This window comes from Mycteria americana, chromosome 5, assembly GCF_035582795.1.
Source record: "Mycteria americana isolate JAX WOST 10 ecotype Jacksonville Zoo and Gardens chromosome 5, USCA_MyAme_1.0, whole genome shotgun sequence".
NCBI lineage: Eukaryota > Metazoa > Chordata > Aves > Ciconiiformes > Ciconiidae > Mycteria > Mycteria americana.
In genome coordinates, this window is record NC_134369.1 from 60,799,998 (window position 1) to 60,819,103 (window position 19,106).

General features: G+C 39.2%; 1 protein-coding gene across 5 annotated transcripts in view; it reads right to left on the reverse strand.

Moving 5' to 3' along the window:
* BEGAIN (brain enriched guanylate kinase associated) overlaps positions 1 to 19,106 on the reverse strand; it is a 118,025-nt gene that overhangs the window by 46,728 nt on the left and 52,191 nt on the right. For 4 of the 5 annotated variants that reach the window (XM_075503588.1, XM_075503585.1, XM_075503589.1 and 1 more), the window contains 2 exons: positions 13,647 to 13,808; positions 7,172 to 7,238 (listed from right to left, as the gene is read on the reverse strand). In XM_075503588.1, coding sequence (XP_075359703.1) covers positions 7,172 to 7,238; positions 13,647 to 13,808 — 229 coding nt within the window. Of the gene's footprint in view, positions 1 to 7,171; positions 7,239 to 11,953; positions 12,011 to 13,646; positions 13,809 to 19,106 lie in introns of all 5 variants that reach the window. The other variant, XM_075503590.1, reaches the window with a different exon arrangement.

A 19,106-nucleotide genomic window follows, 5' to 3' on the forward strand; every position in this document is an offset into this window, starting at 1 on the left:
AAAAGCTTTTCTAAGCTGGCTAGTCAGCTTCACAGCCTGTACTCTTTCTGTTAGCAATTTGGATGAAGTTGACAAAATGTGCTTGTAGTCTTTCAATGTACCTATCGTCTCCCACATTTCACATCAGTGGCATGCCTTGCCAGAGTAGAGCCCTGCTGGATAATAAAATGCTAAATAAATTGTGGCTGGAGGGAAAAGAGAGGGTGCTGATTGATGCTTATTCCCTGAAGTCAATGTAGTAGTCTCTTCTGAGGCTGTGTTAGTGACAGTAGGTTGAAAAAAGAAATGTTTGTTTCTGGAGGAAAAAAGAAAAAGAAGAAAGTACAAGATTACATCTCTAGTAAGCAAAGAGGACTCTGCTGGAGGTACGGGCCACTTGTGATAATAAAATTGACCAAAGATCTTCTGATGTTGATGATCCTACACACCTGTAGTACTGTTCTGTGAGCATAAGGGATGAAATTACAACAAGACAATATACGAATCAGTCTTTCTCCATCCCTCTTTTCATTTTCGCTCCAGAAAAGTCATTGTCTTCTTATCTCAATTAATTCCACATTCCCTCCTGTACAGACAAAAATGACATGGTTTTGAGTCCTGTAGCTGCTATACTATTTCCAAAAAGTAATTTTCTTTATTTAGAAATAAAACAGATTGTAGAAACAGATGACAGAAACCCCTTGGACCTGGACTAAATGGACCAATACTCCACTTGTATATGCTTTTTTTTTCCCCCTTTCTTTTTTTTTTTTTTTTTAAACTGTGATAAACCCTGTCTTTGCCATTTTCTATCTATTTTTTAAACAGGAGATAAGTAACTGGCATCATAAATTAGATCTAAGAGAACATAGGAAGTCCTTTGATCTTTTTTGTAGGCAGTGGATTTAGATAAAGAAAACCTAAAAGTTATTTGGAAATTTTCCCCTTGCTTCTTGATGACCTTGGCCAAGACACTTCACTCTTCTGTGCCTTGTTTTCCACATTCATGGATGACTCCAGCTTTTGAAGGACTTTGAAATGAGAAGTGCCTGCTACACGACACCTTTTTAGGCTTATTCTTACTTGTTCTTGCTTTCCCATTCTTTGTGGTGAATTGGCAGATAATCACAAAGGGCCAAGGCACTTACAAGGAAGGCACAGGTCAAAGATACCCACACCCCAGGATTATTTCTATTCCTTTCAGCTACTTTAAAAACAACAGCTTTTTCTATTCCCAGCTGGTCAAGATGGTAGCCCCAGGGCGTGTCCTGAGAGACAGAGGCCAAACCATGGAGATCAGGATGAAGGAAATGATCAAAAACCTCAGGTATCAGAAATGCATACCCGTGGCCAAGAGATAAGACACATGATGACAAGGAAAGAGCTCTGGAGGTCTTTCATCATGCAACAGAGAGGATGTTGGAGTGAGAATTGTCCATCGTCGCTTTACAGCTTCCTTAGGCTGTTGGTACTTGTGGAAAACATCCTTCTAAGAGGGAGAGACAGAGCAGAAGCTTTCCCATGGCTTTGGAAAAAAGGAAAGTAGTTTCCAGAACACTCTCTCATGATGTCATATTAATCTACAGCAATTAGGAAGAGGCTGGATTGCCTTATGAGTCTCTTGGGAAGAAGGATCACCCTGCCAGCCACATAAAAATGGGATAACAATGGGAAATTAATCTCTATGCAGAGGGAGAAAGGACTGAGGATGTCTGAAAGCCTGTGTGCACTTCTGTGTTCTTGCGATGCAGAGTCATGTTCCCAACTTACCCAGGAGGATTCATTTATTTGACTGCAAAACTGATGGATCTACTCAGTCTAAGCCTGTGTGTTAATGTGTGTGGGTTTAAAAGGCTGGTCTTATTGCCTATTTGACAATTTTTTTTTTTTACCTGGGAAATGAGTGTGAAAAGAGCGAGAGATGGAACTCTTTAGTACAAAATGCCTGTAAGCATAAAAAGATGAAACCTAAAGGCCTCTTAGAAACACATTTTTTCAACTGCTATTTTTATAAATGCCTTGTTTCTGTATCATTCATGGTCATTTCCTTCCTTAGAAATGTTGTTTTGCAGTTGTTTTAGTCCACAAAACATGGACCTTCTCTGGCTTCTGTCTTAACTAACCAACCAGTATAAATTTCTCTTGAAATTCACAGCTGTCTTCACTGAATATGAGCAAATGAGCCTGTCAGGTTGAGCTGACTCTAAACTTTTCTTGTCTTTGGGATGCAAATCCTTTTAAGTATATTTAGGTCATCTCTATTTGATTTTCAGGGGACATACAGTAGTGGGGGGGGGGGGAAGCAAGTTGTTCTTCATAAAGGAAAGAAAATGAAAAAGATGTGCTTTAAATCACTCCATTCAAAGTCACTGTCAAAGTCATCATCCTCCATGCAGAAACCTAAACACTCTGGGCTTCTGCTTTCCTTAGGTTTGTTTCAGAAATGTGCTTTTTCTCCATTGCCTTCATCTTTCACTTACGATTTAAACCATATTGGGGGGTGACTGTTAGCTGACATGGGAGACTCAGGTGCAATCTAGTGACTGTTTTAAATTCCAAAGCCAAAGAACGGGGCTCAGTCTGGTAGTTAGGTGCTTTTAATGTCTCACTGAAATTGTTCGTCAAATTCCTCACCACTTTCCATATTGTTTACCTTCCTGGCCTGGACACCCAGCAAGCTGCTTCATTTAAAATGACATGCCCCTGACACAAAGTCTCAGAGCACCACTTAAAGTTGCTCAGCTCATAGTTAATTCATCTTCAGATTTCCCCAGCTGGAGATGCTTGGGTTGAGATATTATGGCCGGCAGACTGGAAAGCCCCAGATATTCAAGAGCTGGATAAATAACGCTTAATAACGTAGGGCATAAAGTATTTGCTGTACCTCTTAGTCCTCCTCCAGCTCATAGGCAGAGGAAGAAACAGGATAAAAATCAGTGCAGTGCTCAGACAGTGCAGCGTTTCAGACATGATTGTCCTTAACACAAATCCCTCTTATATAATAATTTCTTCCAACTTTATGGCTGAGTCACACCCCCTAGCCTGCCTTAATGTAAATGAAAAATCAGGAATTAATGTGATGTAACAGTTTTCATCTTGACGATAGATGATAAAATGTGTAACGCACTGTGCGCACAGGGATGATGCTGGCTTTGCAGAGGGGGGAACCAAAGCCCCAGTGGCAGGGGCTGTACCGGGGAGCCTTGCAGAGCTGGTGCCCAGCATCTCCTGCATCGCAGAGCATAGGAGTCCAGTCACGTCCCTGATGTCTGACAGCCTTCAGTGTTGCCTATGCTGCCGAAAGGTCCTGAACCAGCACTGAGAGAGAAGAAAGCAATTTGCTTCCTTAAAAACAGCAACCAAACCCAACAGGACTGGGGAATGACACTTTGAAGGACCAGAGGTTTCGGTTTGGCAGCAGTCTTGTGAGAGATGGGTTGGCAGACCAAGGGGTATGTGTGAGTAAGGGTTTACGAAGTGGGTGCATTGATTTATCTGCTGGTTCCCCGGGTCATCAGAATGCTCTGTTCCTTACCACTGGGCTTCCTTGTCCACCTCCAACGCTGCCTGTGTATTTTTATATTAGAGGCAGATAGCATGCATTTTAGACTGAGCAGAAGTTTACACTCTGGCCTCTTGAAGGACTGCATGAGAAGTGAGCTTATACCATCGAGCAGTCTGTCTGTCAAACTGTTACTTTCTAGTTACAAAAGACCTATTTTAGGGTGTTTCTGGAGCATATGGTCTCATGAGCTCTTTGCAGCTGGATTTCTGAGATCAGGTTTTTCAAGAACATTCAAAATGCAGATGAGGGAGGAGAAATGAGTGCGATTTTCATTAGCAGTTAGATTTATTAAGCAGCTATTATTAGGTATCTAACAGTTATTCCCAAATGTAGACACCATTAAAAATCTGGCTTATGGCTTTAAAGGTAAAATTACAGAACCAACTGCAACCAAAAGCCTTAAAACTTCAGAAGCTTTTTAAAATACATTGCTCAATTCCAGTGTGGATTGCATGTGGCATACAGTTGGATTGAGATCATATAAAGGATTTCTTAACATGTGGTTGGGATGACTTGCATAATCTACTTATAACCACTGTTTGTGAGCAGCGAGACCATGGCAGAGCATCCTCGGGAAACAGACTAATGCCAGGGAAAGTGAAGACTACTGGTGACAACTGGAACTAGATATTATAAGAAGTAAGTTCTTTAATTGTACAGCCCTATAATGGAATCACTGTGCAAAATTTAAGGACTGTGCTTAGTCTTTTCCCACATATTAATGGAAAAAAAATTATAAAGCTTAATTATTTAAGAAGACAGCCTGTATATTCCCCTGCTTCACCAGTGCTTACAAGACCAAACAAATCTTCTCCAGTTAAAGCCCCCGCCTGTGGTAAGAACAGGAGTTTTATGAGTAGTGACAGCAGAATTTTAGTTCTGTGCTACATATGTCTCTACAGTGTCATGTGTTTAGTCTTGCCCAGTCTAATACAGCAAACTCCACTGATTTCAGGATTGCATTTTGAGCTCTTAGCCAACACACACAGTATGGTTTATATTTTATATTTTTATTTTGAGTTCTGATGTGATAGAGGTTTCAGTTGGATACCATTTGCTGTGATCAGAAGTGTGCTTTCAAATATTTTTAAATATTTTATAGATTAACACTCAAAAGGAAGCAGAGCCTAAAAGAAAAATAACTGCTACTTCAGCTTCTTTTCTGTGACTGCTGATGAATTAATGATTATTTTTTACATCCCTTATACCAATAGCAGGCATGAAAGGCTTTACCATTCAGAATACCCAAAACATTAGAAGAGGGAAGCCAAGGCAGAGTCCTAGATTAGTGGTGACGAGCTGGGGCCAGTCACTGGGAGAGGGGGAGTTGTGGGTGGCCTGTAAGGGCAAGGAGAAAGGGGTCTCCTGGGGGCATCCCAGGTCACCTGCAGGCAAGGAGAGCAAGAGACCACTGCCCTGGGGGTCTTCTTTTCCCTACTTGTTGCATTTGGACACATTAAATAGTCAAAACTTGTGTAAGAATCTGAGTGTGTGTATGTGTGTGTGTGTGTATACATATATATGTGTGTCTATAGAGGGATGGGGTAGGGGACAGAGGGAGAAAGTAAACACATGATTTATATATTTGGATTTGTATAAAGGTAGAGAAATCAAAGGCTCTTGATTCTGGAATGACAAACTGACTAAATTAGACAAAAAAAAAATAAACACAGCTGTTCCTCCTAAGAAGGAAAGGGAGTGAAAGGTATCCAAGAGCCCAGTCCACCACAAGCTGTTGATTACCCAGACCAGCTGTTATTTAATCCAACTTTCTCTGAAGTATTGAGGGTTTTAGGAGTGCCCTGAAGATCAAATGGTTTGGCTTATCTAAATCAAATATGGTACTGTTTTCCCCATCTTTTTGTTTTCAATAGAGTTTCCATTTGACATTTGTTCGGGTTTGTTTTGTGTCTTCAGTTTCAGTGTTTCAGAAGGGAAAGCAGTCTGGAGTTAAGTGGTATACAGAGCCTGGTTGATCTTCTTCAAGCTTCTAAAGCTACCTTCAATGACTGTCATATTAGTGGGATAAAGACAGGTACAATGCTCCATGGAACCAGTCTTCCTTCTTTCTGTGCTGTGCTCTGAAATCAGTGCTCAAGGTTTGAAGTGGATGCTGAAACATCAGTTTAAAAATTCTTTGCTTTGATCTGAAATACCTGATAAAAAAGCATGGATTTTCTGGAGTCCTTCTTTCTATGTTTCTAATCTTTTTATTTCATTTACTAGTCAGAATGCCTCTACTTTATTATCTTTTGTACCGCATATGTAATAAATATTAGGCCACAGATGAAGACAAAATCCCGAAGTGATTTGGGTAAAGGAAAAAGAACGTAACAAAAGAAGAATGAAGAAAAAAAACCAGTACCATGAGATCAAATGTTATTTATGCTTGTACAGGGTTTATACATATATTTATGAACAAACATCAGCTATAACCCAGCTGTAACTTTGCCCTGTTGTTAGCCAGTTACAAAAACATCAGTACTCTATTCATTGTCAGCTGTTTAAACAGACTCCTGAGATAAGAATGATGACATTTTCAAAAATTTGTTTCCCATTTCTTAGTAAAGGCTGGTGTCTCTCCAGTATGTGCCATAGTCCCTATTTATTCTCAAAGCACAATGATCTGTTCCACTCATTCCAAGGTGCCCACCCATGCAAATGTTACATATGAGACTTGTGTAAAATGTAGGCTTATCCTAGTGTCCTTATAGCTGTACGTCAGGATTCTGCCTGGACCTATAAACTGTGTTTATGTGTGTGCACTCTGCCTGCCAGGGTCAGGTCGGGTATGGGGCTGGGCAGAAGGGGAGCAGGGAACGACTGACCATACTAAGCCGGGAGAGGAGGAAGCAGCTCAGGCTGTGCTCATGACCTAAAGATCTTTGGAAGTTCAGAACTGTTGTTCTTTCCTCTTTAAGCATTATCCCCACTTTTCTCTGTAAATTTTCTCCTAACAGTGAGTATGATGTCCCAGCAGCATTAGCAATGAGCCAGGGCACTAAAGGCGTTGCCATTTCTTTTTAACATCAAAATATTTTGAATTAATGGTGCTGTGTCTTGTAATATTAGTCCTAGATGAGGAGCCTATAAATGGTGCAGTGATTTCCTCACTCAGTTACTAATTGGCCTGAGACAGTGACATTGACATTGAAGTTGCAGTCACATGCAGGTCGGAAATTAATACACTGAGATTGATAGTTATGACAGCATATAGAAGTCAGACCATCCAAGCTCTATTAAATCACTTAATAAAAGCTGAGTGAAAGTATCTAAGAAGCATGAGAAAACTTTGGATTACCTTATTTAAATTTGTTACTTAATGAAAACATAAATATTTAAACCCCATGAAGTTATTAACTAAATTAACCAGAATTATTTTAAAGGTACAGTTTACTCAGGCAGATCATCAGCCAATACAATATCCATTTAAAGTGATGGAGCTATGCTGTCATACACAGCTTGAGCTCTCGATCATGATGCTGATAAAGTCATATGTCTTTTTTAAGCATACTGCATTTGGAGCATGAGGGTTTTTTTGTGACAGCTACATATACGTTTATCCTATGACTTAAGAACCATAAAAAACATTTAATATAAAAAAAAAGTTCACTTATGATAACTTACCATTCTATAAAGTTTATCCTCCAGATCCTGATTAATTCTTTGTAAGGCTAGGTAATTGTTTTGTATCCTAAAACAAAGATGATATCATGTAATTGAATGCATTGTTTTTCATGTTGTTACCTGTAATTTTCACATCAGTACAAAACCATGACTTGCACTACTTGAAATCTGTTTTCTTATCACTCCTGTTGCCAGTCAGTGGTTACCTTTGAAATGTAATTACCACCTACTTCCTAAGCAAAACTTCTTTGTCATGTTTGCTTACTATATTTAGCAGCAAATTCCATCAGGAGGTGAAAATATGTTTGCTGTTCTGCACTTGTGTGCAGACATGCATCGCAGCACGGGAACTTGCACAAAGAGATTGTTGCTTTACATCAGGCTCAGGAACGGTATGTTAGAGAGGAAGCTTGAGCTGTATGCATAGAAAGCACAGAAAAAGATTTATGGAGCTCTCTTAATAAGGAGAATTTCAGCAGAAACCTAATGACTAGCAAAAGCAACATGTGGGCATCACCACATGACTTAGAAGAGAATATTCCTTCTTTTGACAGAAGTTCAAGGAATTGCCTATTCTCAAGAGCTAAACACATCCCCTTTCTTCAGGAAATGCATTTAGATAGCTTAGCCTGGAAAAGGTGGATATTTATTTATTTTTATCAGAACTGAGGGATTGAATGGACTCACAAAATGAGACTTCCTTGCTTATCCCAGAGAGATACACCAAAGAAAAGCTTCAGTCTGTTCATCTTTAGGTTGCTGAGATGGTAACCTTGGTATTGTAATGAACAAGCCGTGCAGCCTGTGGGAAAAACATTGCTATTTTTGTTGCAGCTGTGCCTTTCTTTTCACAGAAGGTAAGGAGAGTAGCTCCTTGTTCTTGTTTGTACATATCACCTCAGCAGGATTTATAACAAATGTAAAGCAAATGTTAGAAGCTCAGCTGTGAGAAGTTTGTCTGAATATGTCTACATGTTTGTACTGAGAATCTTAAGTCAATAGGTAAAAGTATTTTCAGTGGTGAGTTGATTTTAGGTAATGGGCAAGTGTGTTCACTGTAAGAGTGAACTCAGATGTAATACACATTCATTCAGCAGAAAGCCACTTCCTCCGAGGAGCCTGGATCTGGGTCTAGTTTCCATGATGATCAGGAAGGGACTGGGATTAAAGAAGTCTCTCTGCTTTATCGTATGGTTAGGAGTGGCTGTTGAAATCAGGACTAAGACCTGCATTTGAACCATGCTGTGGCTGTGAATTGAGGGGTCCAGCCCACTCGTTCCTGGCAGCGAAACGACGTGATGGTTCAGGTCTCTCCCTGCTTCTGTTGCCATGGAGATTTTCTTTCCAGTTAAATGATCAAAATTCTCCATTCGGGGGCAGGCCAGAGGCTCGCGGTGCCCCTTGCGAGGCATGCAGCGCTCCTGCTGGGGCTCCCAGTAATACCATAACATCTGCTGCCTGGACCTGGGAGGGGAGGTCTGTGCCGAGGACAGCTGCTTTGTGGGCATAAATAATGACATCCCCACGGGTGAAACTCCCCGGGGTACCGAGGGTCAGCCCAGACTCAGGGTAGCCGTTTCAAATGTGCATTGCGAGCCTGCGGGAAGTTTCAGGTCATGTACGTTTTACAGAGCTGCTGAGCAGAGATTTCCTCCCTGTAAGGAGGATCTGTGGTAAAGAGTGTTTGCTAAGGCGGTGACCCAAATGGGCTGAAAATCTGTGAGCCTTGGACTAATCTACGGCTTGGTCATTACTCACCAGTTCTCACAGTGCCATTGTGTAAATGTCCAGGTGACTCAAAGGATTTACTGAAGTTTACGGATCTCTGCATTGTCCATGCTCCTGTTAGATGCAACATTTGCCACTAAGCCTCTGTATAGACATTTATTTGTGCAGCTCTAGGTATACTTGGGATTTTCACAGCTATTTAGCCGGAGTCAACACAACAGAGAGAAATCTTAAGGTACCCTGTACCCAGCTTTTCATGGCAAAGGAGAAGGCAGAGATGATCTTGGTAAGTCAGTGGAAGCAAGGAGGTTTAAACTGGCTTTGCCTGCAAACAGCTACTCAGCACTAACATAGTTACGTTTTGCTGGTACGGCTGCGTGCTGTGCTGCAGGGATCAAGGATTTAGAAAAATAAGATAGGGCCTGCTGGCTGAGACCAAAAGTGCCCCAGTATCTTGTCTGTCATGGTCTGCAGTTTTTCTCTAGTAACAGGTTAAACATGCTTTGAGCCTAGGCAGCTTGTGGCTCAACTAGAGATGATGTAAAACCAATGTAAACTTTTAGCACCTGCAACCTCCTAAAAGTTTCCCCGGGTTCAAAAGCATCTGCATAAATTCCTGAAAGAAAAGGGGAAAAAATTTATTGGTTCAGGACTGTTCTAGCTCAGGCCTCTCTGTACCCCAGTCTGTTCTGTAGCATACACCTATGTGGAGAGCCCAAGGAAGACACTGAAGGCTCCCTTCCCATATCTTTAACATCATGAATTACCAGCAGTAATTGTTACTTGAATATCTGGCTTATGATGGTGGCAATGCATCACTGGGTTTGCTCCTCAGCTTCTGTTGACACAGTGTCTGTTTTTCTCTTGATATGGATGACTGGAAGATTGCTTACTGTTACTATAATTGTTCTTGGCTGGCAACACTTCCATGCCATAGATGGTAGAGGGGTTTTGCACGACCTTATTACAATCTACTTCTCTCCTTGTAACTTCTCTTGTCTTTGCCCATCAAATTTTCCTCCGTTTTATGCTTAGGTGAAAGTAGCCCACAAACCCTAGTTCTCCAATACATTCATTTTGCACTGAAAAAATTGACCGCTTCCCAGTAAAATCAAATCTGAGCTAAACAAAAAACCCACAGTAAGTAGGAAGCTGAGCTTCAAAAAGTGTTTCTATTGAGAACATTATGCAAAGGTAGTCAAAATAAGTACAAACACGTGCACACATACACAAGCACATACACATGCACATATATGCATAAAACCCAAATTGGAAATCCACTGTGCCAAAAGAAGTGTCAGCAAATGTGGGCGGCAAGGAGAGAAATGGACCCAGAAATATATGGAAGAAAGTGTTAAAGGGATAAAAGAAGAACAGGGTAATCAAATCAATCTTTGGGCCACACTGTACAATAAGGGAGGAGTAGGGAAAATTATTCCAATTTGAAAATGATCAGATGAGCAAATGGTAACTTAACCCTGTTTACAGAAAAAATACATCCAGATAGCCTGAACCTTGTGAAGTATGAAACATTTTAATGTGGTAAATCTGGCTTCTTTGTAAATAAAGTGAAGAATAGGTCAGCTTCACTACCCTGTGAAACTGTTTTAAGAATAAATTCCTGTGGATGAATAACTTATTATAATTTTTGATAGCTTTTTGTGTTCTTCATATTATTAGGTGATAACCATGTGCCTTCAGGCGCATATATGTGCATGCATTAAATGCATGTTTAGATTCTCGACTAAATTAGGGCCTGATGAAAAGTATTCTGACCAAACTGAACATTACATATCTGTGCTCTAACCCAGCAGATGACACACTCCCCTCTAAGACTGCAGATCACCGCTAAAGGGGAAGTCTGCAAATGCCTCTGTTTCTCTCCTTCCACTCAGTCTCAAGCCCTCTTAAGGCCATGAAATGTACCTAAAGTAAAACACAGGCTTGGGCTGACTTTCTCTAAAGAAGAGAATTTCACCCAGAGTGCAGTTTAGCTTTGAAGGGTGACTGTTAAAATAGTCACTTCTTGTTCAAAAAACCTTTTCCCTCTCTGTTATCACAAGTTACACTGACTTCCTTATGAAAACAAGAGAGTTTTTCCCCCATTTATTCCAAAGCTAATAGGCTACGGGATTGCTGTTCAGAACACCCCTTCAGTCTGTGAAACGTCTTGCTTTTGGTGAAACAATTATGTGTGGGGGCTAATCTCAGTGCTAAATATATGCTTGTATGGGTTTATTTCTCGTGTCTTAAAATTACTCTCTGGTAAAAGCTAGGATGGGGACCTCACCAAGTTGTTAGCCAGGGTACGGTTTAAAGCAGGAAACCCAGCATGACCTTTGGAGATCAGTTTTGAATCCAAGATTGGTATTTGAATATTTTTTAAATTTTAACTTAAAAAAGCCATGCCGATCATGTCAGAGGGGGGACCACTGTGAGGTGTATGAACTCCCCAATCTCTTTTCAGTCACTTTTCAAAGCTGAACCTATGCTTTACAGTTAATATTTTCAAACCCACTCAGCACTGCCCTGATCTTGCTCCCACTGGGCCCAAAGAACAAGGCCACCTCTAAATGTTTGTAGAGAGGTTGCAAACTTGACCAGCAAGGCACATAAATGAGCTCCCTGCTTGGGTAAGAGAGGGGAGGCCTAGCAGCAACACAGGTAATTCTGGATAAATTAAGACCATAAAGGCTTTCAGAAAGGTGTAGAAAGGGATGGTTAGCCTCTCAGAAAAATTCTGCACTTAACAATGATGGAAGTTTAATAACAGAAATGTTCTCTAGTACGCAAGTGGGATCTTGTTACACAGGGCTTGTTTATTAGGGGGGTTGAATTTCTCTCCCTGTGCAGTGAATAAAGCAAGAGACACATTATTGAAACTAATTCTACTTCCTTGTTTTTCTCATACTGATTTTCCTCTGTGACATGTTGCTGACACGCTTTTGGATAACAGTTTTGTTTCAGACATTATCCTTCTCCAGGTTGAGAAATCTAGTTTTTCAACTTGCGGTATGCCTTGCTATTCTCAATAGAAACATTTTTAAAGCTCACCTCGTAAAATATTTTGGGCTTCCAATATGATATGTCTTCAGGGGAGTAATCACCTGCCTGAAACATAATTTTTAATATAAGTTTTCTTCATAATAGGGTACAAAGTTCCATTAGAATACTGGAAAGTCAGTTCTACTAATCTGATGTTTGGTATGAGTGCTAGACTTTGCCATGAGCAAAAACCAGACTTTCTGGCCTAAGTTTTGAAGGGTGCTTAACTCATCAGTACCCAATGAAGTTGATAAGAGGCTTCCTACTGACTAGAAAGCCCCTTTGGTTTAACAGAAGTGGGATGGTCAGCCCCTCTGCTAAATATGATGCAGGATTTATGGCAGCTATGCCTGAAATAATGTTTCAGGAGAAAAGAGTACCAGCGTTCCCTGTCCTTAAAGCTGAAATATATTGGAACAAAACTAGGTGAAGAGCAAAGTTACTTTCAATAGCTCTGCTCTAAGTTAGTGAAGTGATAGAAAAAATACTGTTGGCAAGAAAACAATATGGAGTATCTTCAGACTGCTCTTGATAGATGTGTATAGATTTCAAGATCATCATGACACCTGCTTATTTTGGCCTTGTTTTAAGATGCCTCCCCAGTTAGGGAAGCATTTATGTTATAAGACCACACAGGATTTTTCCTAATTTGAGGTCTTACAGCCTTTTTCTGTTTAAAATTTGCATAAAATGGTTTGGTTGACTCAGTTTGTTGGTGGTTTCTGGCTTTGTTTTGTTTTGGTTTTTGCCTTCTGCAAAGAATGAAAAATATTTCTTTGGGTATAGCCCTGGAATGATTTGTTCTGAATTTCATTTTGACTCATCCAATGAACTAAATCAAACAGATCAATTATCTACATCAGTTTAGGAAAGTCCTTACAAGAAATGCAAATACATTCCTGCATAAATGGATAATTGTAGGTTCAGAAGTTTTGCAAACAAATGAAATAATGGATATTAAGAATCATTGATAAGTTTAAAGCTAGATTACAGACCATTTTAATCAGTGCCAGGAATGTCAGGATTGCATGCTTATTATAATTTGTCATTAATATTAACTTGGCCCCTGATTTGCAATAGCATTGTACCACAGCTTCAACAATTTTAAATAATAGGTTTTCGGTATCATTCCATTCTACTTGGGACTAAAAAGTGAATGATTTGCTATAGCATAATGTGAAATGTCATAATATTATTTGAATTGAGCATAGTCTCAACTTGGAGTGATGGAGGGCCAAATTCTGTTCTCTTCTGTCAGTGCAATGAAGACTAACAACAGAAAATATGCAGCCAAACATATATATATATATAAAAATCTATCTGTATACATACAGTATAAGTATATATATGTAGTATGTTTATAACCTTTGTATGTGTAACACAACATGGCACTAACCCACATGTATGTTTACACATAAATGATGTCATATATGTACCTATGTACATATATTTCTATTTGCATGTTTACTTTCAATACAGGCACATCTTACATATCACATGTAAATAACTTCATGTTGTATGTAATATATATTCAGATAAGTGAAATATATATATTCAATGTGAAAACACAATGTGTAATCAATAAATAATAAATGATTTATGTTTGAGACCATAGGTTTATATTTTGACTTATATATGTCTTTAACACAGCCACTTGTAAATTCCTAATAACTCTGTTTATTTAAAAAAGTTAGTTACTAACCTTCTCAGTTTTTCAGTTACTTTTTCAAGTTCCTCCTGAGCACGTCTCAATTCTATTTCAAGATACTGACGTGTAGAATCAAATTCCGTTTCAAGCATTTCCAGCTTATGGGTAGTGTACGATAGACGCTTTCGTAATTCCCCCTTCTGTTCTTGCAAAGTACTAGAAAAACAAAGACCACAGCTGTAGAATTTAGCTGCTCCCAAAAAGCTTTTCATGATCCACTCTTTGACCAATTCCCTACAGTATAGGCTGGCATTTAGCCAGAGAAGTGTGCATAATAACTTGCTTACTACACTTTGAAAATCTTCTGATTTAGACAGTTGACTATCTTCCCATCTGTCCTTTCTAGTGCATTTGTTGCTAATATCTCATTAGCCATAATGGAAAATTTGTGAAAGAATCCTCATTAAAATACAAAATACAGTCTGGAGTCTGGTTTCACACAGGACATTTCATTTAGAGTTATCTTAAAATACTGTGACTGAAGTAGCACAGATCAATAGAGCAGCAACTCTAAATAAACTGTGCAAAAATATTTCCTTGCCAATAATCCAAGTTATATTATATTTTGTGGAGAAATAAAATTTTGTCTTATTTGATTCAATTTCCACCCCAATCCCTGGCCATAGAGCTGCTAGAGATGTTAGCATTCAGCATTTCATCTGGAGAACGGTAATCAATTAATATTATAGTAATTTTAAAGTTATGGCTCTTTCCCCATTTTCCCACTTATATGGGAGCAAAGACTTCCCAGACTCAGGTGTGACCCCTAATTTTTCACAGTTCTTTCACTAATAAAGAGCTTATGCCCTGCTTGTAAGCTAGCTTCAGTTACACTCTTTGACAAAACAAAGCACCAGGCACAGAATTTGGAGAGAGGAGGTTTTTCACTTTGTTGTTTTCTCTTTATTTTAGAGATGACATAAGACAGCATAAAGCCAGGAGATCCAAGCAAAATTTTTATCATGAAGGTCAAAGTGCCATCTGCACCCAAATAGTCCCTGTGGTTTTGCAGCGATGAACCTGGGGATCCATCCCTTGCTTTACTGGAGCTCGACTGTGCAACTTCAGGTGAGCCAGCCTGCGCTTGCCTCAATCCTTATCTGCACAATGGAGATCTTTTATCCTTGCCTATTTAGTTCATAAGCTCCTCAGTCTTCTAGCATGTTTGCCAGTTGCACAGCAGGATGGGGTTCCAGTCAGAGCTGATATCTCTGGAGGTGACTGTAACTTGGTTCAGATACTGCAACCTCAGTACTGAGCTGATCTCTTGGCTTCAGGGGGGACCTCTGAGGCACTACAGAATTGGAGTCTGCCATCACCTAGAGACAAAAGTGCTACCACATGATGCATTGTGAATTGCCTTGCTTGTTTTTAATCATATGATAAAAATAATTCTTCATAAAAGAATGGCAAATCTTGATTCCCTTTGATGTCAAGTGAGTACTGCCATCAGCTTCAGTAGAATAATGGTTTGAGTCTTTAATTAGACAAGAGAGTTGGGAACAACATGCCATTCTTGAAGAAACACTTATCTGAGCTGTCTTCAGTGTGACTGTCTTCTCCTCTACAAGCTGCAATAGGAGTTTCAGTAAGTTAATAGAAAAGCTTTACAATTGCTGCTTACTTGATCCATGCAGCTTAGAGCTAGGAAACAGTCTAATGTTTTGCCAACACAGTGCTCTATTTCAATTACACACATTGCGTGGTTACAGTTATACTTAGATTACCACTTGTAGTTATATTCTCTTAAAATAATATATTCTAATTCAGACATTTAATGCAGCTCCAGTTAATGCAATCATTAAGTTTTCATATTTCACTTGGTGAATAAACCCCCCAAATTATCTAGGGAAATGAGAATCTGAACCCATGCTGCTCATTTCTCCATGTCCTCATTCACGATGTTACCACATCATCCTGCCTTTCACTTGCTCTGCTTCTGGCCTGTTGTTCTTGCTACTCATCTGCTCATCTTGGGAAAGAAGAGTGGTCAGTGTTCCTTCCTGTAGCCTGGCAACTCGGATTTTCTGCTGTGAAGTGGGAGTTACAGTGTCAAAACTGTTTAGTGAAAAGAGATTTGATCTCAAGCCTTCTGCTGCTCTAAAAGTCTAACTGCTAGGATTTCTACAAAAACTACACAGTAGGTCCTCCTGCTATGTTTTTGGATAAAAATGCCTGGGCTGCTGCTCTATGCTGGGCAAGTGCAGTTAATGCAAGTTAAGCCAGATCAGGGGAAGTTATAACATCCTGCTGCACTGTGGAGTTTTGGCCACAGGCAGAGTTTGACTTCTGGGAGGAAGAGGGGCTGCAAGGGTATAAATTTGATGGGAAAAACAGGGATGTTTAAGTCAGTAATAGCTGGAGACTGCTTAACAAAAGAGGAAAAAGAGGAAAGTTAATGGCCTCCAATAACTGTTTTCTGCTTCCTCATGTAGGTACCCTCTTGCATTGGGTCTCAGTTGTGTGAAGATTAGGTAGGAGCAAGGCACCTGACTCCTCAAATGAAGTTGCTTCTGCACATACCTGTGCGCCTAGACCTGTCTATATGGGGAAATTTGGGGTTCAAAATGTGAGTTCTGGGTGAATCTTGATCCTCAGGTGGAAGGCAGTGCTGGTCTGAGATGCCAAAACGTGCTTTGGGATTCAGGTCTGGATGGCTTGGCAGGTTTTGGCAGCCTGAAGCTTTTGATAGGGCCCCAGTTCAGCAAAATTTTGAAGGATAAACTTAACTTCAAGCTCAGCCTTTTTTTCCCTTGAAGTTCACTTTGAAATGTTTGTATTCTTGAATTCTTTGCTTTCAGAATGGGATTATCCATTTCATTAAAATCAAGCCTATTCTAATGAGCTTTACTGAATCAGTCTGCATACGTGCACTCTTCCACATAATGCTTTGGGTAGTAAAGCATAGCTGTAACTTTGTAAAAAATAAGAAAAAAAACCCCAGTGGTTAAGGCATAAGTTAGGCAACTTCAAAGATCAAAGTTATTCTCATTCAGCAAACCATAAATCTGAAAAAGCTCTACTCATCTCCACCCAAGCTGCAAAGTTGGGGTGACATCCTGAAACCCTCCTAAACCTAGCAGAACTCCTGCTCAGTGTGTACTTTGATTCATCTGATACACACAAAACCAGCTATCTGTTTTTAAGAGGACTTAGTATTTTTAGAAAGGAACAATAACACTTGGTTTATGATGGGAGTATTTAAGCTGTAGTAGTAGGTACATAACAGTGAATCATTATTAAAATACAAGTTATTAGAGAGAAAGTAAAAATTTTAGAGACAAAGAAAACATGTTGACAAGAATATGCTGAATGGCAGGAAACTTATAGCCACTTTTATGGAAAAGAAAGAAAAGAAAGAAAGAAAGAAAGAAAGAAAAAGAAAGAAAGAAAGAAAGAAAGAGAGAAAGAAAGAAAGAAAGAAAGAAAAAAAGAAAGAAAGAAAGAAAGAAAGAAAGAAAGAAAGAAAGAAAGAAAGAAAGAAAGAAAGAAAGAAAGAAAGAAAAAGAAAGAAAGAAAGAAAGAAAGAAAGAAAGAAAGAAAGAAAGAAAGAAAGAAAGAAAGAAAGAAAGAAAGAAAGAAAGAGACCCAATTGGGAAAGCACTTAGCCATTTGTTTTAATATCCTTCTTGAGCCAAGCAAGTTCTGAAAAGAGAGCTAGCTTTAAGCAATGACACAATGAAACTTATGCTTATGATTAGCACAAATAGGGAAATTTTCCTGAATCTGGGACTGAAACCATTGAATGGGTACTAATAGCTGTAACACTGCGAGCAGATTTCCCAGGGTTCCAGGATGGTTTTGATTTCTGCATGAATGGAGCCTTATCTAGATACATTACTGGTTTAAGGTAAAGCCTGTTGTTTTCTCTAGCTTTCAGTTATATATGAACACCTAAGAAGCAAAGGCCAGGCAAGTGAGAGAAACAGGAGAAAGAAGAATGTGTGAAATTTAGTATCTCTAATAGCAAGATCAGAGGCTCAATTTTTGTTTTATACAAATCTAAGGTATTTTATGAGCTGTGGTTTTTTTGCATTTGAGCTGGGTTTTTTTGCATTTCTCATGAAACAGATGTTCTTTCTCTGAAAACCTTCCCCTTACTGTTAGCTTCCAGTGATATCACATAATGCCATGCCTGAATTCTCTTTCCTTATGCTGGCTGTGTTGCGTTTTTTGTTCTGTAAGTCTGGGCTTTTCATAAGGAGTGCTTAATTTTGTTGTGTACCCCTGCAAATTTAGTAGTGGTAATTTAGACAGGGTTGAAAAGAAGGAAAAAATAAACGGTCAAAAGTCATGAAGTCAACCATTTCGGATTTTTCCTTTTCTCCAAAGCAACAGACTCCACAAACTAGCTGCATTTTGTTTCTAGTTGTCACATATGAATTAATTATTAGAAAAGTTCATGGCACAATTTTTTTAATGCTGGTAAATCAATATATTTTAATTCAGAATTTATCTTCTATGGCTAGTCATCCTTCATGGTTCTGTATTATGTATATAATAAAAATATATATGTATTCAGTAAATATATATATTTTTTAATCTCTCTCTCTATATGTATACATATTAGTTGTTTAGCTTAAAGACTAAGAAAATAATTCAATGGAAAAAGTATGGCCAGGAGAAAGGAGAGGACTTATTTGCAAATTAAAAATAGTCTTCAAAAATCTGGTAGTGCTACATCTTAGAAAACACCAATCCTATATTCCGTGGACTTTCTGAAACTCTGACAGCTGGGAGGAGTGAGGAATTACAGGATGGGATTAAAAATCCTGTGGAGTAGGACCTTTTGCATGAGTGGTTCTCTATTTCTTCTAATGATCTCCAAAGTCCTGCTCCTGTGACAACCAGTGGTTTGTAAGTCATTACCCATTTTGCTTCATTAAAGCATTTCTCTAAAAACGAGGACAGTAAGTACAATATTAAATATTTAGACTGGTGAAAGAAAACCTCTCAAGGGAAGCTACTTAAAGATTATTAAAAACAGGTTTTCAAACTTTCCAAAGTATTATATTCACCAATTAGCTCTGTTTATACTCATTGAAAATATAAAATAGATATGGAAATGGATATTGGCACAGAAATTTGTGCCCACAAACATTGTAATGCTGCCAGTAATTGCCAGGTTTGAATTCTGGAGTTGCTCCTTGCCAGGGAATTTGAAGCCCTCTTCCCTCGGGCAGTGCTCCTACAGAGAGACGCCAAGCCTCACTGCTGAATCCTGTTGCTGGAGTTGATCCCCAGCAACAATTCAGAGGCTGTTCAGGGGAGATATTGCCAGGTGGGAGTTATCACTACTCAAGCTCTACATTTAGTGAAAAGAGGTCTATTTTACAGGAGAAAGATGAGAAGGCTGTGCAGGCAAGTTCAAGCACCACCAAATACTCCTGGTGCTTTCCTGGTGTTAAAATTTTGCCATCCCAGGTTGCACAAGAGTTGAAGCAAAGAGATGTT